General features: G+C 42.2%; 1 protein-coding gene across 1 annotated transcript; it reads right to left on the bottom strand.

Annotated features, from left to right (window-relative positions):
* Positions 1 to 5,058: 5,058 nt before the first annotated feature.
* Positions 5,059 to 24,474, bottom strand: LOC139410139 (myocyte-specific enhancer factor 2B-like). Its single transcript, XM_071155584.1, has 9 exons — positions 24,211 to 24,474; positions 12,172 to 12,263; positions 11,857 to 12,060; positions 11,410 to 11,544; positions 10,978 to 11,167; positions 10,142 to 10,287; positions 9,644 to 9,758; positions 9,453 to 9,561; positions 5,059 to 9,086 (listed from the first exon to the last, which is right to left on the bottom strand). The coding sequence occupies exons 2-9, from the start codon at positions 12,223 to 12,225 to the stop codon at positions 8,759 to 8,761; spliced, it is 1,281 nt and encodes a 426-aa protein (XP_071011685.1). The 5' UTR covers positions 12,226 to 12,263; positions 24,211 to 24,474; the 3' UTR covers positions 5,059 to 8,758.

Below are 24,474 nucleotides of genomic sequence, written 5' to 3'. Positions count from 1 at the left end.
TCTTTTTATTATCGGTGATTAATCACACCTTAGTCACACCTTAATCACACCTTAGCCAATAACACACGTTTAAATTATCCCAGCAAAATGTTTTAATTAAAATTGTAGCTTTTCATTTCTCCCACTGACTTGTCTTGTATATCATATAGTGTGGGAGAAAAGAAAGGGCTTTTTCAAAGTTAATTCACCATTTGACAAAATACATCATCCGTGACAATGGTGTCTAGCTGCTGAATTGACCCTCACCTCTGACCTTAACCTCCAGAGTGGATAATATTTTAATCGTTGATAATTTCACTGCACTTATTCCTCCAACAATCGAATATATTTGTGTTAAATATATTTAGATTTTTGTGTGGTCAATTTCATTTAGCTTTTTAGCAATGTGATGCAGTATCACAATTTAACATTGTTCCGCCTCAAATTGTATATTTTTTTCTGGATATCACTCCTACTGTGGAATGATATTGTTAAAAACAGCTGGATATTGTACAGCAAACTTCTGTCAGATATCCCTGGTAATAAGTAACAAAGGCTTCCCTCAGATGTGTCACAGCCAGACTGCGGCCCGCAGGGTGTTATTCAGAGCTGACATGATTTATTGGAGATATTATTTGACTTCCACATCCAGTCAAAACCCACAAAGATGCCCAATTTAGAGAGGGACGGCCCCTTGTCTGAGCCTTTATGTGCCGGTGAGTTGGGATATGCTTCAATGGAGGAAATCGTGCTCAAACACTGAGAAAACTTACCAGAGAGGGGAGCAGTTAACACCTATTATTATGGATGGCTGAGATTCTGATCCTAAATATCTCTTGCAATAACAGAATACTTTGACAGTTCAACAATAGATTTTTATATGATGTGCTGGAAAACTGAGTGAAATGTTTAAGAAATATTCCCCCCCTGTTTAATCTCATCATTCATTTCCATTTGTGACACTTTTGAGCCCCCCCCCCCCCCCCCCCCCCCCTTCCGAGTACACCATCATGATCTGTAAACAAATCTGTGCACCAAGATGCAATTTGATGCTGGGGTAAATTTACTGTTGAAGAAAAAGCCCCTTTATAATAAAGCCATAATAATGCTTGCCATGTGGCATAGGCTACAGTTGAGCCTATGGCTTCATCTTCATCATTAGGTAGGTCAGTGTGCCAATGGAAATTTGATTTAGTAGCCTACTGTAGCCATTGTTATATATATACTGTATACTGTATATATTTCCTCCTAATATTGTACAATCTGTGTGTTGCTTCATTGACCTGGCTATTGTATGTTTGAATTGAAGACCACATTGAGCTCAGCTTGTCAGTGTCAGAGTAGCCACTGATTTTGGCCATTTGTGTGAAATTAAAAAGATTCAATTAACGTCTTCTGTCATGTAAATGACGTAGAATTGCATGAAATGCATTTTTAAAAAGCTGCTAAAAATGTTCTCCATGTGTGGAAATCCTAAAAACGCATGTACTCAACTGTAGCCTATGCCACATGGCAAATGTTTTTATGGCTTTATTATAAAGGGACTTTTTGTTAAACAGTAAATTGACCACAAATCGAAAAGAACCTAAAGCCCCGGGGCCTATGATTTCTTAATCTGGCCCTATAGGCTACTCACGGTGATGGCCGATGCGCTCGTCGTGGCAATAGCCCATCTCAAGATGAGCTACTTTGAAAAACAATGCTTCTGTTAGCTACAAATTGGAAGTTGTTGAGAAAACATTGTTTCTATTGGTTCTACAGACTTCTCTTTTCAGTGGTAGGCCTTTGCTTCCAAACTGTGTGTTTTTCCTAGGATTGTATTTTTAAATCTGCAAAAGGCAACCAACCATAGAAATATAATACATTCAGTGCTGTGAAAAAGTATTTGCCTCTTTCAAAGTTTCTCTATTTTTGCATATTTTTTTACACAAAATGTTATCAGATCTTCAACCAAAACCTAATATTAGATAAAGGGAACCTGAGTGAACAAATAACACAACAATTACATACTTTTTTTCATTAATATTGTAAACAAAGTTATGTAACACCCAATGCCCCTGTGTGAAAGAGTAATTGCCCCCTTACACTCAATAACTGGTTGTGCAACATTTAGCTGCAATGACTCCAACCAAACCAACCAACTTTCTGCATTCATTGATCAGCCTCTCACATCACTGTGGAGGATTTCTGTCCCACTCTTCCATGCAGAACTGCTTTAACTCAGCGATATTTGTGGGTTTTCAAGCACGGACTGCTAATTTCAATCCTGCCACAACAATTGGGATTGGCCTTTCAAAAACTTCAAATTTGTTGCTTTTTAGCCATTTTCATGTAGACTTGATTGCGTGTTTGAGATCATTGTCTTGCTGCATGACCCAGCTGCGCAAGAGTGGGACAAAATTAATCCACAGCGATGTGAGACTGAACAAAAACTACAGGAAGCATTTGGTTGCAGGAATTGCAGCTAAAGGTGGCACAACCAGTTATTGAGTGTAAGAGGGCAATTACTTTTTCACACAGGAATATTGGATGTTGAATAACTTTGTTAATTAAATAAATAAATAAAGTATCTATTTTTTTGTTATTTGTAAACTCAGGTTCCCTTGATCTAATATTAGGTTTTCGTTGAAGCTCTGATAACATTTAGAATTAAAAAGATGAGAATGGGGCAAATACTTTTCCTTCATTTTGACTTTTCCTTCACCTGTTAGTGCTTGTGATAAAACTTATTCCAGTTATTTTTTATGAACTATTGATACTCTGTGGATAAATTATGCTCTCTGGTTTATTTTGAACATCGAGAGATTGTGTGGCAGGGTGTGTGTGGCTAGGCTCAATAAAAAAAAAAAATTGAACCTAGCCCCCCTGACTCACACAATTGACCAGTCACATGTATTTATTATGCAGTTTATTATAAAAATATATATATATATTAAAAAATCAGTTACCCAATCAAGGTAGGGCCCCCCAGTTACCCACATGGGCCCCCTACCTTCTCTCCTCCTACCATCTGATGATTAGCAGTGCAGCAGCAGGCTATTTATTTTTTTTACTATTTGCTGCCTCTTGGGCCCCCCACGGGCCGGGGCCCAGGGGCTTCAGCCCCAGTAAGCCCCTGCATTAAGCTGGCTCTGATTGTCCCTCCAGGTAAAAGGCAAATACAAAGCACTGTATATGGCCAGGCAGGCCCAGGCCTCTACTAGCCTCTGACAGGTCTGGGAGAGTGTCCAGCTTAATGAACTGGAAGATGACAGGGTTGACATATCTATATAATCACATTAATTATGTGCATGTGTTTGGAGGCCCCATGTCTGCCGTCTGCAGCCGCCAGGGCTGTTGCTATAGGGACCAGGCAGCAACCAGGCAGAGGAGACTTCAGACATGGCCTGCAGACTGGCCCTATCCTCAAGGGAGCTGCCCAGACACGACCCCTGTGACACTCTTTTCATTTGGGGAGCAGAGAGGGTGTGCTGACACAGTGTGGGAAAGGGATCATTCTAGCCAATTTCCTCCCAGTCAGTCTAAATTGCAGGGAAATGCTCTATAAGGAGGCATAGAGAAGTGTATTCACTGTATGTGATGTCCAGCTGTGATTGTAAGGCATCGTGTACTGTATGCACACTGTCTTTTAATGTTGAAAGCTTTTGGGCTTTTTGAGTGTTCCTCCATTCTTGTTCTCCCCTCAGCTGGAACTTGGTGGCTTGACAGAGTGGTCTGACATTATAATGAGTGACCAGATGTTTTCAATGGACACATGAAAGATAGATACACGTGGCAAATATCATTGTATCTGTCTTCAGATTAATTTACATCGAAAGGAAATGCTGTGACTTCTAAATCACATTTAGAAATATTTTAAAAATCAGTCAATTAGATTTACAGCCCTAAGGTGGTCGAAATAACATACAAGTCAAATCATGTTCATTAAAAGACAGCCACATCATTAAAATAAGTATGAAGCCATGGGCTGTTTTGATAAATACAGCCAGCACTGATACTATTGATGTGCTGCAATAACCTGTGTTTAGAAAATATGTCAAATGTGAATGTATGCAAAAGAAATAATGTTTTTTCACGTTCTACATTTATCCACAAGTGAAATATACTGAACAAAAAATATAAACGGAACATGCAACAATTTCAAAGATTTTGCTGAGTTACAGTTCATAGAAGCAAATCAGTCAATTCAGTCAAATTCAGGTCCTGTTCTATGGCTTTTATATGACTAGGAATACAGCTATGCATCTGTTGGTTACAGAGACGCCATAAAAAAGGTAGGGGCGTGGTGAGCATTTTCCCTTTGAAGTCAGTTAAGATGCCGAACTGCAGTCAGGTCAAGACCCTAGTGAGGACGACGAGTATAATCTAAAATGACGTTGGAGGCAGCAGAGAAATTAACATAAAATTCTCTGCCAACAGCCCTGCTGGACACTCCTGCAGTCAGCATGCCAATTGCACACTCCCTCAAAACTTGATACATCTGTGGCATTGCGCATTCCTATAATGGTCTTTTATTGTCCCCCAGCACAAGGTGCACCTGTGTAATGATCAGCTTTGTAATATGCCACACCTGTCGTATGGATGGTTTACCTTGGCAAAGGAGAAATGCTCAAGAACAGGGATGTAAACAAATTTGCGCACAACATTTCAGAGAAATAAACTTTTTGTGTGTATGAGACATTTCTGGGATCTTTTATTTCAGTTCACGAAACATGGGACCAACACTTTACATGTTGTGTTTATATTTTTGTTCAGTGTAATTTGTGTCAATATGGACACATATATACAAATTAATTTCATGTTGTCAACCATAACTTGAAGTGCTCTATGTGTATGTCTTCAATACACTAATGATGCAGTTTTATCTTAATACCATCACAGTCCACTGCTTGAACCTGTTTGTCAGATGAAATCAGATGATGAAATTTCTTTTTGTCAGATGAATTAACAACCACTAGTAATGGCTGATTCTGTCCTGCATTCTGTCTTGCCTCCAGAGTGATAGTGTGAAATATGTTGCCCTCTTGTGGACAAAATAGTTAACTTCAATGTACACACAAACCCACAATGAGAAACAAAATGGATACAAGGTCATTTTACATTATACATTTTTGCAGACTTTTTAAACACAAAATGGATAAATGAAACAATAACACACCAAAAATCCAGTGCATACTACACAAACATCATTAAAAAAATAATAATCAAAAACACAAACTCACACAAGCAATAAAAAGTGTCTTGTTTTTTTCATAGACAAAAGTTAACTTAAGTTGATTTGTGTCTGATTCTCAACATACCTTATTCCCATTGCCCCACTGACAATTAATCAAATGCTTCCCTTTCCACACTTTTGCAGGGCTGGATTACCAAACGGGCACACAGGGGTTGGGGGCCACCTGGAGGTCGGGTTCCCCCCCAGCTATCATATGATACCAAAATGTGTCGAATTGCAGGAAATGTGCTTTACAACTGCAAAAATGTCTCTCAACCTCTTGGCAAAATGTGAACAATAGCATGAGATGAGCTACAAAACGGTACATTTTTCTCTATGACCCATACCAAAAAGTGTAGAATTGCAGAAAATGTGCTTTAAAAATGTAACATTTTCTCTTAGCCTCATGACAAAATGTAGAATTGTAATATAAGATTTGGTATGGGTCATCATATCCTCAAAAGGTTTTTGCTCGGCCTCCGACCGCAAGGCACTACACATGGTAGTGTGTACGGCCCAGTACATCACTGGGACCAAGCTTCCTGCCATCCAGGACCTCTATACCACGTGGTGCAGAGGAAGGCCCAAATAATTGTCAAAGACTCCAGCCACCCTAGTCATAGACTGTTCCCTCTGCTACCGCATGGCAAGCGGTACCGGAGCGCCAAGTCTAGGTCCAAGTGGTACCGGAGCGCCAAGCCTAGGTCCAAGTGGCTCCTAAATAGCTTCTACCCCCAAGCCATAAGACTCCTGAACAGCTAATCCAATGGCTGCCCAGACTATTTGCACTCCCCCCCCCCCCCACCCCAGAACGCTGCTGCTACTCTCTGTTATTATCTATGCATAGTCACTTTAATACCTACATGTACATATTACCTCTATTACCTCGACACCGGGGTAACTATATTACCTCGACACCGGGGTAACCATATTACCTCGACACCGGGGTAACTATATTACCTCGACACCGGGGTAACTATATTACCTCGACACCGGGGTAACCATATTACCTCGACACCGGGGTAACTATATTACCTCGACACCGGGGTAACCATATTACCTCGACACCGGGGTAACCATATTACCTCGACACCGGGGTAACTATATTACCTCGACACCGGGGTAACCATATTACCTCGACACCGGGGTAACCATATTACCTCGACACCGGGGTAACTATATTACCTCGACACCGGGGTAACCATATTACCTCGACACCGGGGTAACCATATTACCTCGACACCGGGGTAACTATATTACCTCGACACCGGGGTAACCATATTACCTCGACACCGGGGTAACTATATTACCTCGACACCGGGGTAACCATATTACCTCGACACCGGGGTAACTATATTACCTCGACACCGGGGTAACCATATTACCTCGACACCGGGGTAACCATATTACCTCGACACCGGGGTAACTATATTACCTCGACACCGGGGTAACCATATTACCTCGACACCGGGGTAACTATATTACCTCGACACCGGGGTAACCATATTACCTCGACACCGGGGTAACTATATTACCTCGACACCGGGGTAACCATATTACCTCGACACCGGGGTAACCATATTACCTCGACACCGGGGTAACTATATTACCTCGACACCGGGGTAACCATATTACCTCGACACCGGGGTAACCATATTACCTCGACACCGGGGTAACCATATTACCTCGACACCGGGGTAACCATATTACCTCGACACCGGGGTAACCATATTACCTCGACACCGGGGTAACCATATTACCTCGACACCGGGGTAACCATATTACCTCGACACCGGGGTAACTATATTACCTCGACACCGGGGTAACCATATTACCTCGACACCGGGGTAACCATATTACCTCGACACCGGGGTAACCATATTACCTCGACACCGGGGTAACCATATTACCTCCACACCGGGGTAACCATATTACCTCGACACCGGGGTAACCATATTACCTCGACACCGGGGTAACCATATTACCTCGACACCGGGGTAACTATATTACCTCGACACCGGGGTAACCATATTACCTCGACACCGGGGTAACCATATTACCTCGACACCGGGGTAACCATATTACCTCGACACCGGGGTAACTATATTACCTCGACACCGGGGTAACTATATTACCTCGACACCGGGGTAACTATATTACCTCGACACCGGGGTAACCATATTACCTCGACACCGGGGTAACCATATTACCTCGACACCGGGGTAACTATATTCCCTCGACACCGGGGTAACCATATTACCTCGACACCGGGGTAACCGGTACCCCCTGTATGTAGCTCCACTATTGTTATTTACTGCTGCTCTTTAATCATTTGTTATTCTTGTCTCTTACTTTTTTTTTATCTCTTACATAAAAACTGCATTGTTGGTTAACGGCTTGTAAGTAAGCATTTCACTGTAAGGTCTACTACACCATTTGATTTGATATGATATAAAACTGCACATTTTTCCCAATACAAAATATGTTGAAAAGCAGGGTACCTGGAGGTCGGTTCCCCAGTGACCCCAAATGCGGTAGTCCAGCCCTGAGCTTTTTAATTTATTTAAACAAAAAAAAAGCTCAACTTTATAAAATTATTATACTGAATATGGACCTTAATTGTTCGCAAGGGGGAATAGATTGAAGATGTATAATGATTACTACTGATGGATAATTCTTACATGCCTTTAGATATTTTTAGAAATACATTAGATGCAAACTTTGGTTTATATTGAATATTCATATTTAAGAAAATAAACACATTACATATCCTTTGGTCTTAAATTGATGTCATAATTTTTCATGATTAAGGCCAGTGTCCAAAAAGAAATAATTAAACTATGCAGGATATAGTGTAAAAACAAACAGCTTTGCTCAGTATTATTAAAAGCAACACTAAACCTTTGTAATGGAACCAATGATCTAAATCCCTGAGAGACTTAAAAATGCACAGATTTTCAATACAAAAATCCATAAGTGGAGATTACATTTTTGTTTTTCTGTGATCAATTCCTATCCAGACCAACTTCCCACTCACTATCACGAGGCCATGCCCATTGAGACCATGATAGATGAATAGAACCTTGCTGCTCCCTAATCGGTCTCCTGTGAGCTGACCACTTCATTGATTTTGGGCTGAAGGATAAACTAAGCATGAAAGTTATATATATGTACATTAAATGGGGACCTGAATGTGAAGCATTAATCTGAAACACTGTGCTCTAAATGACATGGCTAAATGACTGATGCTCTCACCCCTGCTCTGCTCTGTGCTGTAGCCCAAGCAGGAGGAGAGAACCACATTGATGTGTGGTTTGACACCCCTTTGAACCAACACGCAGACAAACCAACCAAACCCAACAACAGCACACCCACGGTATCTCCTCACTGTATCAAAATCAGAGAGGCAGTGCCACATGTTCATTGCCTACAATGGAGAGTCCAGCCCAGCTCTAAGGGGGGTATTTCTTTCCTCTGGGATGATGTGAACGAGTGAACTCATCACCTCTCTCTGTGTGTTGGAAACCATGTGGCAGGATTTTTGTGTGTGGTAGTCGCTGCCAGCTATCTCTGCCACCCATCGCTGATTTCTAATTGCCTCAGGGGCAGCCCTCCTTTCTCCTCTGCCCCGTGCTGAGCCGGGTAGGGAACACCTCCTTTGGGGAAATCCTCTCTCTCATTGGCTGGGTAGGGCTCCTGGGGGGTGTGGTGAGCGGAATTGGAGGTGCTCATTGGAGAGTGCTGCCTCAGGTGGCGCACGGGCGGAGAGGTCGGGGAGCAGATGTGCTCCGGGGAGCAGCGCTCCGATTTGATGCTGAGGTTGAGGGAGGGGTGAGGAGGAGGGGTGGGGGTTGAGGACTGAGAAGGAAAAGAGCACCCTCCACTGGACATCCTGGTACACAGCAAGCGGACAGAGAAAAGAGAATAGTATATGCATGCATGATATAGTATGAAATTAATCCTCACTTGCTATTTTTCCTATAGAGGCCACTAGTGGACACACAACACTATCAGGTCCATCACTGTGCGAACACTGAGTAATTGAGTAAGGTGTATATGGGACGGCAGGTAGCCTAGTGGTTAGAGCGTTGGGCCAGTAACTGAAAGGTTGCTAGATTGAACCCCCGAGCTGACAAGGTAAAAATCTGTCGTTCTGCCCCTGAACAAGGAAGTTAACCCACTGTTCCTAGGCCATCATTGAAAATAAGAATTTGTTCTTAACTGACTTAACTGATAAATAAAATATCAGTGGTCTTACGCTGGGCTGAGGTGAGGTACATGCTGCTCCTGTGGTTGTGCTGTCTGCCATGGGTTCACAGTCCCACGCTGTAGACTCACAGCATGGGAGAAACCTGGGTGACTGTAGTCTGGGAGGGAAGAGGAGAATTATTGTAAATCACTAACTAAGAAGCAGGTGAAGATTTAAGAGGAGCAGAGCTGCAGCCTTACCAGATGGTCCAGCAGAGGAGAGGCTGTAGCCCCCCAGACCATGAGTCAGCAGACCTGTCTTCCCCATTGCCAGCATGTGGTTCCCTGGGTGCATGCCCGGGTACAGTATCCCTCTCTGAACATCACATGGAGAGAGAGATGTTTTCTTTGTCTTAGCAGGGAGTCCCATTGAGACTAAGGTCTCTTTTACAAGGGAGCCCTGCAAATACACACTTTACAAATACCACATGATACAAATATACAAGATTACCACAAAAAAACACACTCAAGAAAAAACAATCACATTCCTCAGCAAAGAGGTCCCCAATTAACAATTTGAACTGCCAAAGAGACTGAAGGGATCTCCAGAGTTAGCCATCCCTGAGACCGGGTATGGTAACTCATACGTCTTAAAGTTAGTAATGATGTTAGGTACGGGGGATGTTTTTGCAAGAGAGCTTTATAAATAAAAAGAGAGCAATAAATCGACCTGACAAGTAGGATTTAAGAGATCCTTACAGAACTGTTAAAGTTGGCGCGTGTGCCACCCATGCCTGGGTGGCTCTCTGTCCGCCGGTTCTCACTGCCCAGATTCAAAGGGGGAGGAGTCTTCATCTCCAAGGCACGGCTCAGGTTGCCATGGGAGAACATAGAGTTGCCAATACCTGAACAGAGAGAACACAAATAGGAAGTGAGAACAAGATGTTTCACTCACCGACAGAACACTCAATCACTCTCTCTCTCAATCTCTCTCATCGCTCTGCCTGTAAAAGTTCATTTTGGATCTCTAATAGACGTCTGCCACTTCAGATTACTTCAGATTACCAAAACGTACATTATTAATGTCAACCTGATAACAAAAAAATGTATTCACACACTTAGTAAGCATGATACATATTTTTACCATACATTTAGCTCTGATCTGTATTGATAATAAGGGCATATTACAAGCATCGTACAGTAGTGTATAGTCTTTCAAAATGCTGATTTAATTGACTACAAAGCTTGGTTGCGATCACACACCACTGAGTGGCATCTCTACACATGTCTACTAATAACTATATGGTGTGAAGAGTGAGGGGTTGAGCTGAGCTGAGATGACCAGCAGGTGCAACACACTCACTGCTCAGAAACCACAGATCAGCCTCCAGACGCTGTTTCACTTGTGGGGACTGTTTCAGACAGCACACACACACACTCACTTCCTGTGTGCACAGCTGGCTGCACAGAACTGAGATGGACTTACACTCATGGACACTCATTCACGCCAGCCATTCTGTAGACAAATCATGTCAAGAATGGTACCTCTAACACTCTAGGAATGTTTGCAAAGAGGAACTAGGGGGCCAGGTCACCTGAGTGTGGGGACATGAAGGCAGCATGGCAGTGGGGCCCTGCAGGGCTGGCTGAGCCTGGTCTGGGGCCCAGGGGCTTGAAGGCCGGGGGTCTGTGGGAGCTCGGGCTGGGGTTGGAGGAGTTGGGGTATCCATTCTCACAGCCAGTAGACACCAGGAACTGGGCCTCTGGTGAGTGCAAGGAGGGGGCCTGAGGAGAAATATGAGAGAGTGTCTGTTTGAGTTAAGATTTGAAAGTTAGGTTTATTGCAGCTGCATTGCAGAGCTAAAGTGCTCACTGAGTCACATGAATGGTTTGACTGTTCAATGGAATCATTTTCTCAAATGTAGCCATTATTCACAGAATAAAAGATAGCAATGAAACAACTTTAGTTAATGTACAGCCTTTGGCTCAGACAGCACCTGTCTGATAAGACCCGTGTGAGTACTAACGTAGTAGCGCTGGCGGGCCAGGGAGAGGTCCATGCCCTCGCTGTGTGGGCCATACTTCTCTGCTGCCACCTGCATGGGTTCCTCCGTGTCCAGCAGCTCTGTCCCGTCCAGGCCCAGGCCCTTCCTCCGCAGAGTCTACAGTAGCAGGACAGAGGAAAGAGCAACACACAGACATTACCTCAAGGATACGACAGCACTATTTATACTATTGATTCTTGGGGATGTCCTAACAATACCGAAGTGGACTGTACCAACATTGTTTTTTCAATGCTTTGTGGGGGAGCCCAAGTAAGCATTTCATAAACGTATACATTCCAACGTCAAAGCACTCTCAACAGTGTGTCTTTATTGGGAATGAATGTAATTGTAACCTTGCATATAATTATGCAACAGACTACTACACGTACAGGAGAACATGTTGAGTAATGTGTGGAGCTGTATTTATACCTCCAGTATGTCTGTGTTGGTCCTGCTCTCGTGAGGCTCGCTGTACTCTGTGTACTTGAGCAGGACCTTGTCCATGTCAGTGCTGGCGTACTGGAACAGACGGTTGGTGCTGTTGAAGATGATGAGGGCGATCTCACAGTCACACAGTACACTCAGCTCATACGCTTTCTTCATCAGGCCAAACTTACGCTTGGTGAATGTCACCTGGGAACAGAAATATATTGGTAGATGTATTATTTGGTCTGTGACTGTTTAACTATACCATGTCAAATGTAGTACTCAATCAAAAGTGATAGAATAATTAAGGAGTTGTACCTGTCGATTCCGCTGGTCTAGGATACGAGAGATTTGTATCTTCTTCCTTCCCATTGTGTTTACGGTCTGCGTGTCTGACAGATGGCTTAACACTGTGAAAATATATATATATATATATATATATAAAAAAATCTAAACTCAGTCATTTGAACTCATCCCGTTTTCAGCACAGCATGTAAATGTCATCCTAGTAATGAAAACGTTTAATTACGTTAACTTTATTTCATCAGGATAGCCCATTGAGATATATAGTATTTTGTAAATCTCAAGGCAACATCAACAGCCAAACCTACACACAATCAACACAATCAAACCTAGCTAACTTTCAAAAAGCAAACCATATGGTTGAGCCCTCTGGCCACTTCATAAAGGGTTACGGGTAAGCCCATACACAGTGGTGCCACTCAACCTTATCAAAATAAGAGCACCAACCACCATACAGTATGGGTCTTAACCTTCAGACAATTCTGATGGGAAAATGGCATGTGTTTTGTTTAAGCGACCTAAGTCCCACCCTTCCCCCTTGTCATGGCAGCCTGTTTATTTATACTCTGATGAGGCGATGGGGGATAAAGTTAGAGCAGTCTGACACCCCTCAGTCTGGGTTAACCTGGGACCAGAGCTAGCAGGGTTACAAATATAAACCAGTCAGCTTGTAAGGTACAACAGGCCCTGGTGAAACCAGCGGAAGTTAAACAGTGTGTTTTCCAGAAGGGAGAGTTCTACACCACCCCCTCTTCTCCCATGTTCAGGTTCAGAAAAAAATATGGTAGAGACATACAGGCAGTCCTGGTCATGTGGATGTAATAACTAAGGGCAGCCCACTGACTGGTAGGGCTGAAAATGACAGTTGGGATTGAGAAGAATATAGTGAAAATAAGTGAATGTTTGTACATGTCACGATCGTCGTAAGAAGCGGACCAAAATGCAGCGTGGTATGTGTTTAATTAAAGAAAGCACTGAACACTGAATACAAAACAATAAACTAATGTGACGCTATAATAAGAACTGTGCTGACACAAGCAACTGACATAGACATAGACAATCACCCACAGAATATGGCTGCCTAAATATGGTTCCCAATTAGAGACAACGATAGACAGCTGCCTCTAATTGAGAACCAATCTAGGCAACCATAGACATACAATTTACCTAGAAAGGAAACAGCCCCATAAACATACAAAACCCCTAGACAAGACAAACCACATACATCACCCATGTCACACCCTGACCTACCCAAAATAACAAGGAAAACAAAGAATACTAAGGTCAGGGTGTGACAGTACAGTGTATTCAGAAAGTATTCACACCCCTTGACTTTTTCCACATGTTGTTGTGTTACAAATTTATTTAATTGTAATTTTTGTCAACGATCTACACAAAATACATGACAAAACGTAATGTCGAACTGTAAGATAAATTCTAGCATTTGTAACAAAATATATAAATATTTATATATATATATATATATATACATACAGTTGAAGTCGGAAGTTTACATACACTCAATTTGTATTTGGTAGCATTGCCTTTAAATTGTTTAACTTGGGTCAAACGTTTCGGGTAGCCTTCCACAAGCTTCCCACAATAAGTTGGGTGAATTATGGTCCATTCCTCCTGACAGAGCTGGTGTAACTGAGTCAGGTTTGTAGGCCTCCTTGCTCGCACACGTTATTTCAGTTCTGCCCACAAATTTTCTATGGGGTTGAGGTCAGAGCTTTGTGATGGCCACTCCAATACCTTGACTTTGTTGTTCTTAAGCCCCTTTACCACAACTTTGGAAGTATGCATGGGGTCATTGTCCATTTGGAAGACCCATTTGCAACCAAGCTTTAACTTCCTGACTGATGTCTTGAGATGTTGCTTCAATATATCCACATAATTTTCCGTCCTCATGATGCCATCTATTTTGTGAAGTGCACCAGTGCCTCCTGCAGCAAAGCACCCCCATGCTTCACGGTTGGGATGGTGTTCTTCGGCTTGCAAGCATCCCCCTTTTTCCTCCAAACATAACGATGGTCATTATGGCCAAACAGTTCTATTTTTGTTTCATCAGACCAGAGGACATTTCTCCAAAATGTACAATCTTTGTCCCCATGTGCAGTTGCAAACCGTAGTCTGACTTTTTTATACGGTTTTGGAGCAGTGACTTCTTCCTTGCTTAGCGACCTTCAGGTTATGTCGATATAGGACTCGTTTTACTGTGGATATAAATACTTTTGTACCTGTTTCCTCCAGCATCTTCACAAGGTCCTTTGCTATTGTTCTGGGATTGATTTGCACTTTTTGCACCAAAGTACGTTCATCTCTAGGAGACAGAGCGCTTCTCCTTCCTGAGCGGTATGACGGCTGCGTGGTCCCATGGTGTTTATACTTGCGTACTATTGTTTGTACAGATGATTGTGGTACCTTCAGGCATTTGGAAATTGCTCCCAAGGATGAACCAGACTTGTGGAAGTCTACAATTTTTTTTCTGAGGTCTTGGCTGATTTCTTTTGATTTTCCCATGATGTTAAGCAAAGAGGCACTGGGTTTGAAGGTAGGCCTTGAAATACATGCACAGGTACACCTCCAATTGACTCAAAGTATGTCAATTAGCCTAATCAGAAGCTTCTAAAGCCATGATGTTCTTTTCTGGAATATTCCAAGCTGTTTAAAGGCACAATCAACTTAGTGTATGTAAACTTCTGATCCACTGGAATTGTGATACAGTGAATTATAAGTGAAATAATCTGTCTGTAAACAATTGTTGGAAAAATTACTTGTGTCATGCACAAAGTAGATGTCCTAACCAACTTGCCAAAACTATAGTTTGTTGACAAGAAATTTGTGGATGGTTGAAAAACAAGTTTTAATGACTCCAACCTAAGTGTATGTAAACTTCCGACTTCAACTGTATATATACATCTTAGAATCACATTTGGCAGCGATTACAGCTGTGAATCTTTCTGGGTAAGTCTCTAAGACCATTACACACCTGGATTGCACAATATCTGCTATTATTTTTGTAATTCTTCAAGCTATGTCAAGTTGGTTGTTGATCTTTGCGAGACAGACATTTTCAAGTCTTGCCATAGATTTTTAAAGCAGATTTAAGTCAAAACTCTAGCTAGGCCACTCAGGAACATTCAGTGTTGTCTTGGTGAGCAACTCCAGTGTTAATTTGACATGTTGTTTTAGGTTATTGTTCTGCTGAAAGGGGAATTTGTCTCCCAGTGTCTGTTTGAAAGCAGACTGAATCAGGTTTTCCTATTGGATTTAGACTGTGCTGAGCTCTATTCTGTTTCTTTTTATCCTGAAAAACTCCCTAGTCCTTGCCCGATAACAAGCACCCATAGCATGATGCAGCCACCACCATGCTTGAAAATATGAAGAGTGGTACTCAAAGATGTGTTTTGTTGGATTTGCCCCAAGCATAACACTTTGTATTCAGGACATAAAGATATTTTCTTTGCCACATGTTTTGTAGTTTTACTTTCGTGCCTTATTGCAAACAGGATGCATGCTTTGGAATATTTTGTATTCTGTACAAGCTTCCGTCTTTTCATTTAGGTTAAATCAAATCAAATTGTATTAGTCACATGCGCAGAATACAACAGGTGTAGACCTTACAGTGAAATAGTAACTTACGAACCCCTAACCGACAGTGCAGTTCCAAAAAATATGGATAAGAAAAAGAGATACAGTAACAAGAAATTAAAGAGGATCAGTAAAAAATAACAATATATACAGGGGGGTGCCGGTACAGAGTCAATGTGCAGGGACACCGGTTAGTTGAGGTAGTATGTACATGTAAGTAGAGTTAATTAAAGTGACTATGCATAGATGACAAGAGAGTGGCAGTGGTGTGGAGAGGGGAGGTCGGGGGCAATGTGAATAGTCTGGTAAGCCATTTGACTAGATGTTCAGGAGACTTATGGCTTGGGGGTAGAAGCTGTTTAGAAGCCTCTTGGACCTAGACTTGGCGCTTCGGTACAGCTTGCCGTGTGGTAGTAGAGAGAACAGTCTATGACTAGGTGGCTGGAGTCCTTGACAATTTTCAGGGCCTTCCTCTGACACCGCCTGGTATAGAGGTCCTGGATGGCAGGAAGCTTGGCCCCCAGTGATGTACTAGGCCATACGCACTACCCTCTGTAGTGCCTTGCTGTCGGAGGCCGAGCAGTTGCCATATCAGGCAGTGATGCAACCAGTTAGGATGCTCTCGATGGTGCAGCTGTAGAACCTTTTGAGGATCTGAGGACCCATGCCAAATCTTTTCAGTCTCCTGAGGGGGAAAACGTTTGTTGTGCCTGCTTCACGACTGTCATGGTTTGCTTGGACCATGTTAGTTTGTTGGTGATGTGAACACCAAGGAACTTGAAGCTCTCAACATGCTCCACTGCAGCCCTGTCGATGAGAATGGGGGCGTGCTTGGTCCTCTATTTCCTGTAGTCCACAATCATCTCCTTTGTCTTGATCACGTTGAGGGAGAGGTTGTTGTCCTGGCACCACACGGCCAGGTCTCTGACCTCCTCCCTATAGGCTGCCTCATTGTTGTCGGTGATCAGGCCTACCTACCACTGTTGTATCATCGGCAAATTTAATGATGGTGTTGGAGTCGTGCCTGGCCATGCAGTCATGAGTGAACAGGGAGAACAGGAGGGGGCTGAGCACACACCCTTGAGGTGCCCCTGTGTGGAGGATCAGCGTGGCAGATGTGTTGTTACCTACCCTGACCAACTGGGGGCGGCCCGCCAGGAAGTCCAGGATCCAGTTGCAGAGGGAGGTGTTTAGTCCCAGGGTCCTTAGCTTTATGATGGGCACTATGGTGTTGTAACTACAATTGTGAAGTAACTACAATGTTATTGATCCATCCTCAGTTTTCTCCTATCACAGCCATTAAACTCTGTAACTATTTCAAAATCACCATTGGCCTGTATATAATTGCGTTGTAAACACAGCAATATACAAGATCAGGAACGTCACATTTATAAATGACATTGAGCATAACAATGGTATCCACAATATATCATAAAAAACTTTACACATCAGATAAGTACACTGTTGAGATTAGAAAGTTAGGTCTAGTACAACTCTCTGCGTCCCTGTCCTCAGCTGGCAGTAACTGACTGTACTGTACTGTCCCTACAGATGCAAAGCCCAGAGGAGTTTCCCTTCTCATGTTGGACACGTATGGCATCTATATTTAGAAGCCACATCCAAATGGTGAGTGAGCGGATATGGTGCCGGTGTTCCCACGACCCCCAGAGTGCCCGCTGCCCCCTCGCCCACGCTTGGCACACAGGCATTCAGGGCATTTCTGAGGAATCCACCTCTGTGCCCCCTATCATTACCTTATAAAGTATCCACTGGAGTCAGCCTCTAAGACAAGACACTTACACCTCAAACTGTAAAATAGAACAGAGTCAATCAATGTGTGGAAAAATATCCATCGTTGGTACTCCATTTTCGATTACTGAAACTTCTCTGAATAATACCACTTTATTAAGACTGACAGAATTAGAAAGTGGACAAGTCTCCTAAATCTATAGTACAGCAAACTAGTAACAGATACTGGGGGAAAATAGTTGTAACTGCTCAGCTATTGGATTGCACAAACAAGAGGTCCACCAAGAACACACCAAATGACTGCACCAATTATGATTGCATCATCTTGCATTGTACTGAATAAAAAAAATACAATTGTTTTCTGCAACTGAGAGGAGAACTCTACATGACTAGCATGTACAGTTCTGCAGAAGAGAGCATCTCGCCTCTGATGTAAATGAAGACAGTAGAGGGAAGTGGAAGATCTGAGCTACAGAGAGGCCAGAGAGATCTTTATCACATTGGGGTTTACAGAAAGTTCCTTTCTCTCAGAATTACACACCACACATCCGGGCAAATATAGCATTTACCTCCCCTCTAAACAGTGAGGACTTGGCCCTCTCACCGTTGTTTTGAGGGTTTCTCAAACCCCCAGCCACGAAGCCAGTAAACCTGCACACGCCTAATGTCAGCTAATTCTGGATAACGTAGTCCGTATGACAACCGCCACGTGAGGTCTCAAACAGGCTCATAAAAGTCAGGTTAGAGAGAAATGTACCTGAGTTTCACTCTCTTTAAAAACCATTGGAGTGTTGTTGAGAATGTACATTTGGGTGCCTTGGGGGGTAGAGCAAATGTTACGGTTTTAATTTCCAATGATCTTGTTCACACACTATAGGATGGAATCCAATTACTTTTTGCCACTCAAGAGACCATGGTATTCAAGACCAGGAAAATGCCTGTGGTAATCTATAGATTATATACTGTATACAGTAAGTGGAGTAGAAAATAACATTTTGTGTCCTGTAATACTGCAATAATTGCACTCACATACAGTTGCCCCAGGGTCTCGAGCTCCTAGGGACAGAGTGCAGCTTCCTCTGACACCTTCCCAGAGGCCAGACAGTGGAAACGAGACCATACACACTAACAGAGCAGGCCTCTAGCACAGACAGGCCCTCTCTCCCAAAGACACCCTGGCTGTCCCCAGAGAAATTGCTGAGTGTCTCACTGGGACACCACAGGGCGAAGAACCCCGACAACAAACAGTTTTGTCATTACCAGTCAACACTGTAGCACTACTTCATATGAGTGAGTGAAGGACTTGATACAGGGGTGTGGTACTTCTCACTAACACACTGGCTTTAATTATAGCAATACCGGTGAACGTTAAATGGGAACTTACTCATGAACATGGATCATTGCTGTATATGTACATGGCAATAACAACTGTGTCATTCCACATTCCATTAAATACATGAAATGGAAACTTGCTAATGTTCACCCCTTGCAGAAGGAGAAAGCATACATTTCCCCTTTAAGGCCAATAACAGTGAACAGAGAACCATACTCTTAGATGAACGCTACCATACAATATTAGCTGGGAAAATGCATAAAAGCAGAGTGTTTTCAGTATTAGTTGTTGATGCTCCAGTCATTTCAGTTCAATGGCAAGATGAGAAACCAGGCCCAAAATAGAAAGCAGGAATCATATTTGCATAACTCAATACATAAAGCCCCCTCAAACCTTGACATAAAATGCAAATTATTATTAAAAAAGTTAACACTTCATTCATCGCTGAATTTATCACAGATTAAGGTTTGTGTGAAATATTCTAATAGCAATGCAGTAGGCCAATACAGTATCAATTTGCAAGAATAATTTATGGTTAAGAAATCTATATTTCACCCCATGTTTATTTAAAACTCGAATGTGACACAGCATGGTCAGACAGTTTATGCGCTTTGTTATTTGCAATGACTCCCTGGCTGGACATTTGCAAAGCAGAGGTGAGGAAATATCTGGCTAATTTTAACAGGAGATAATTAAATTGCCTGTATATTTTGGATTGAGTCAGAATAGACACACACTATGGACAGGACACCTGATCTTTCTGGAAGAGCTTTGGGATTTTTGTGAACCACAGAGACATGTCAAGACCATAGTGTCGTGTCTCAGCTTAGAGACAGAGAGAGACAGAGACAGAGAGAGACAGAGAGAGACAGAGACAGAGAGAGACAGAGACAGAGACAGAGACAGAGACAGAGAGAGAGAGAGAGAGAGAGAGAGACAGAGAGAGACAGAGACAGAGAGAGAGACAGAGAGCGACAGAGAGAGAGACAGAGACAGAGAGCGACAGAGAGCGACAGAGACAGAGACAGAGACAGAGAGAGAGAGAGACAAAGAGAGACAGAGACAGAGACAGAGACAGAGACAGAGAGAGAGAGAGAGACAGAGAGAGAGAGACAGAGAGAGACAGAGACAGAGAGACAGAGAGAGACAGAGAGAGACAGAGACAGAGAGAGACAGAGACAGACAGAGACAGAGACAGAGAGAGAGAGAGAGAGAGAGAGAGAGAGAGAGAGACAGACAGACAGACAGACAGACAGACAGAGAGAGACAGAGATAGAGAGAGACAGAGAGCGACAGAGACAGAGAGCGACAGAGACAGAGAGAGAGAGAGACAAAGAGAGACAGAAAGAGACAGAGAGAGACAGAGAGAGAGAGAGACAGAGATGTAGTCATGACTGCACCAGGGGCAACAGGTTCAATACTGAGTGCCCAAGTTTAGTGGTTTTATTAAAAAACCAAAAGGTCAAAGATGCTCTCTTTCAGAAACAAACATATTGCTGTCCATGGAAAAGCAACTAGAGAACAAGAATAACAAACACAGATGTTGTCAAGTCATGCAAAGAATTTAAACCTTTCAGTTCACGATTAACAAATATTTGTTGTAGGCATTGGAAATACTGTATTTCAGTGTTTTACTGAAAACTGGTAAATATTCTACTTTGAAAATATATTTTTTTTAATGTATCCTAACCATATAATTTGTGCCTTTCTGGTGGCTATGCTTTGCTCCAAGTTAAGATTTTTGCAGAGCTGAATGAAAGGATAAAAATGTAAGCATAAATAAAATGCATTTAAAACAGCCGCTGGACCAGATTCCACTTTACATATTTGCTCCACGGCAAATCTTTCCTTCATGATATAAAATCCTGCGTCCCTATTGTGACAGTATAATGTACACCCTCTAAGCCACTGGCATCATCTAAAATGAATTTAGTCCATATAAATAGTGTTTCAATGTTCTCTAGCGTTTACAAAATTCTCCATAAAAATATGCATCATTTAAAAAGGAATTGTACATGCAATGGGAATGAACTACTGTACCTGTATATAGGCCTGAAGGACACACACAATACACCCCCCAAATGTACATTATGTATGCACCGTATAAAGGCTATACAGTGCCTATCATAAGTATTCACCCCCTTGGATTTCTTCAAATGTTGGTGCGTAAGAAATTGGGTTTTAAATTAATTTCATTGTGATTTTTACTTGTCATTTATCTACACAAAATATTCCATAATGTCAAAGAGAAGATATATATATTTAAAAAGAATACATTTAAAAAAAAAACTAGAATCTCTTGGTTATATAACTATTCACCCTCTTTGTTATGGCAAGCCTTAATAAGTTCCTGGGTAAAGATTTGCTAAACAAATCACATAATAAGTGTATCTCTGTGTTCAGTAATAGAGGTTAACAAGATTGTTTTATGACTGACTACCCTATCTCTGAACCCCACACACACAAGTATATGTAAGGTCCCTCAGTCCAGTAGTACATTTCTAGCACAGATTCAATCACAAAACCAGGGAGCTTTTCAATGTCTTGAAAAGAAGGGCACCAATTGGTAGACACAACACATTTGGAAAGTATTCAGACCCCTTCCTTTTTTCCACATTTTGTTACGTTACAGCCTTGTTCTAAAAATGATTAATTTTATATTTTTCCTCATCAATCTACACAATACCCCATAATGACAAATCAAAATCTGTTAATTTTTTATTGCTAATAAAAAAATAAAAAATAAATGATTTACATTAGTATTCAGAGTCTTTGCTTATGAGACTAGAAATTGAGCTCAGGTGCATCCTGTTTCCATTGATCATCCTTGGGATGTTTCGACAACTTGATTGAAGTCCACTGTGGTAAATCAAATGATTGGACATGATTTGGAAAGGCACACACCTGTCTATATAAGGTCACACAGTTAACAGTGCATGTCAGAGCAAAAACCAAGCCATGAGGTTGAAGGAATTGTCTTTGGAGCTCTGAAACAGAATTGTGTCGAGGCACAGATCTGGGGAAGGGTACCAAAAAATGTCTGCAGCATTGAAGGTCCCAAATTGAGAAATTGGCAGAGAAGGGCCTTGGTCAGGGAGGTGACCAAGAACCTGATGGTCATTCTGAGAGAGCTCCAGAGATCCTCTGTGGAGATGGGAGAACCTTCCAGAAGGACATCCATTTCCGCAGCACTCCACCAATCAGGTCTTTATGGTAGAGTGGCCAGACAGATGCCACTCCTCAGTAAAAGGCACATGACAGCCCGCTTGGAGTTTGCCCAAAGTCACCTAGAGAACTCTCAGACCATGAGAAACAAGATTCTCTGGTCTGACGAAACCAAGATTGAACTATTTGGCCTGAATGCCAAGCGTTACATCTGGATGAAACCTGGCACCATCCTTAAGGTGAAGCACGGGGGTGGCAGCGTCATGCTGTGGGGATGTTTTTCAGCGGCAGGGACTGGGAGACTAGTCAGGATTGAGGGAAAATGAACTGAGCAAAGTACACAGAGGTCCTTGATGAAAACCTGCTCCAGAGTACTCAGGACCTCAGACTGGGGGCGAAGGTTCACCTTCCAACAGGACAACGACCTTAAGCACACAGCCAAGATGTCACGACTTCCGTCGAGGTTGGCTCCCCTGCCTGTTCGGGCGGTGCTCGGCGGTCGTCGTCACCGGCCTACTAGCCGCCACCGATCCCTTTTCCGTTTTCTGTTTTATTTTGTCTCATTAGTTGCACCTGTGTCTAATTGTGTTTGCCTGATGGGCTTCCTTATTTAAGGCTAGTAAACCCGCCCTTGTTTTGTGAGGGATTGTTCTTGTGTTACGTGTTGTGTTGTTGGGTGTGTTCGTGCTCCGGACCTGGTACCCTGTGTTTTGGGTTGGTCCATATTTTTCGCGCCCTGTGTTTTAGGCATTGCTTTTGGTGCCATATTAAAGTGCACTTCTCCCTTTTGAACTCTCTGCTCTCTGCGCCTGATTCTTACCTCACACTCCTAGTCCCGTGTGACACAAGACAATGCAGGAGTAGCTTCGGGACAAGTCTCTGAATGTCCTTGAGTGGCCCAGCCAGAACCTGGACTTGAACCCGATCGAACATCTCTGGAGAGACCTGAAAATAGCTGTGCAGCAATGCTCCTTATCCAACCTGACAAAGTTTGAGAGGATCTGCAGAGCAGAATGGGAGAAGGTGTCCCAAGGTGTGCCAAGCTTGTAGTGTCATACCCAAGAAGACTCAAGGCTGTAATCGCTGCCAAAGGTGCTTCAACACAAAGTACTGAGGAAAAGGTCTGAATACTTATGTATATATTATATTTCAGTTTTTAATTTGTAATATATTTGCAAAAATGTCAAAACCTGTTTTTGCTTTGTCATTATGGAGTATTGTGTGTAGATTGACCAGGATTTATTTTTATTTTATTTTAGAACAAGGCTGTAACGTAATAAAATGTGGAAAAAGTCAAGAGGTCTGAATACTATCAGAATGCACTGTAGGTATTTTTTTTTTTTTTTAAGCAGACACTGAATATCCCTTTGAGCATGGTGAAGTAATTAACTAGGCTTTGGATGGTAAATCAATAGACCCAGTCACCACAAAGATATAAATGTCCTTCCTAACTGAGTTGCCAGAGTCATTACTATGATGTGTAGATGCATAAATGAGTTGAAAGTGTTGTGTCTTGATAGGTACACTTGTGGCATTATTGTTCCACTACTGTAAATATGTAAGAATCTCGCCATCCATTTCCTTTCATCTTCAATTGTGACACAAATATGATCTGACTTAGGGATGACTCATAGTGGGATAGAGCCAAAGAATGCAAATGTATTATTTGTCATGAAAGGGTAGGCTTACTTTTCCCACTACTTTCTCTATTGGATGAAATCTCACGTTTCATCTGCCTGAACAATACAACTAACTTCTTGCTAACGTTAGAAACATCTTTGATTGATCCTATCTCTTTTGACCAAGAGGAACCCATCAATAAAAACAGGCCTCCCGATGATTGGCCCTTTGAATGTAGCCTATCAAGTGGAATACTGTGTCAAATATAGCATAACCAGGCACATGGCAGTCTTTAGTAAATTATACAACTGGGCAACAGCATGTGTCGTTGTTAATAATACATAAGACTCCCAAATAATTACTGCATTTCTGATGCAAAAATACTCGGTTAATAGTCGTATTTATGTCCCAGAGTTACGCATTCCTAAGTATCTACTATAAATGAGTTACAGTAACAGTAATAGCATGTTACTAGCCTATGCCATCATTTACAGTTTTCTCAGAATAGCATAGATCATTTTAAGGAAACTCTGAGTGGAGGATAAATGTATATTGTTTTGATAAGAAGAAAACAATGACCGCTCCCAGCTCACCTGTTCTTTGATATCTCTCCGGTGTCACGTTCTGCCCAGTTCTTAACTGTAGGTTACTCTGTGTTTGAGCCGGTATTGACGGATAAATATGACAGCAGTGTCTATTTTACAATTTTTTGGAATGTCTTAAAAAAATTCAAGAACTATTCGTTGTCGTTGAAATGAATACTTGGTGCCGTGGCTAGAAATGTCCACCTGATTCTAGATGATAATGATTCAGGAGCGCTCCTTTCAACCGCGCGTACATTTCCAGCAGCAACAGCT

Source organism: Oncorhynchus clarkii, chromosome 5, assembly GCF_045791955.1.
Source record: "Oncorhynchus clarkii lewisi isolate Uvic-CL-2024 chromosome 5, UVic_Ocla_1.0, whole genome shotgun sequence".
Lineage (NCBI taxonomy): Eukaryota > Metazoa > Chordata > Actinopteri > Salmoniformes > Salmonidae > Oncorhynchus > Oncorhynchus clarkii.
The sequence above is the reverse complement of the archived record's forward strand: the minus strand, read 5'-3'. Positions and strand labels throughout refer to the sequence as shown.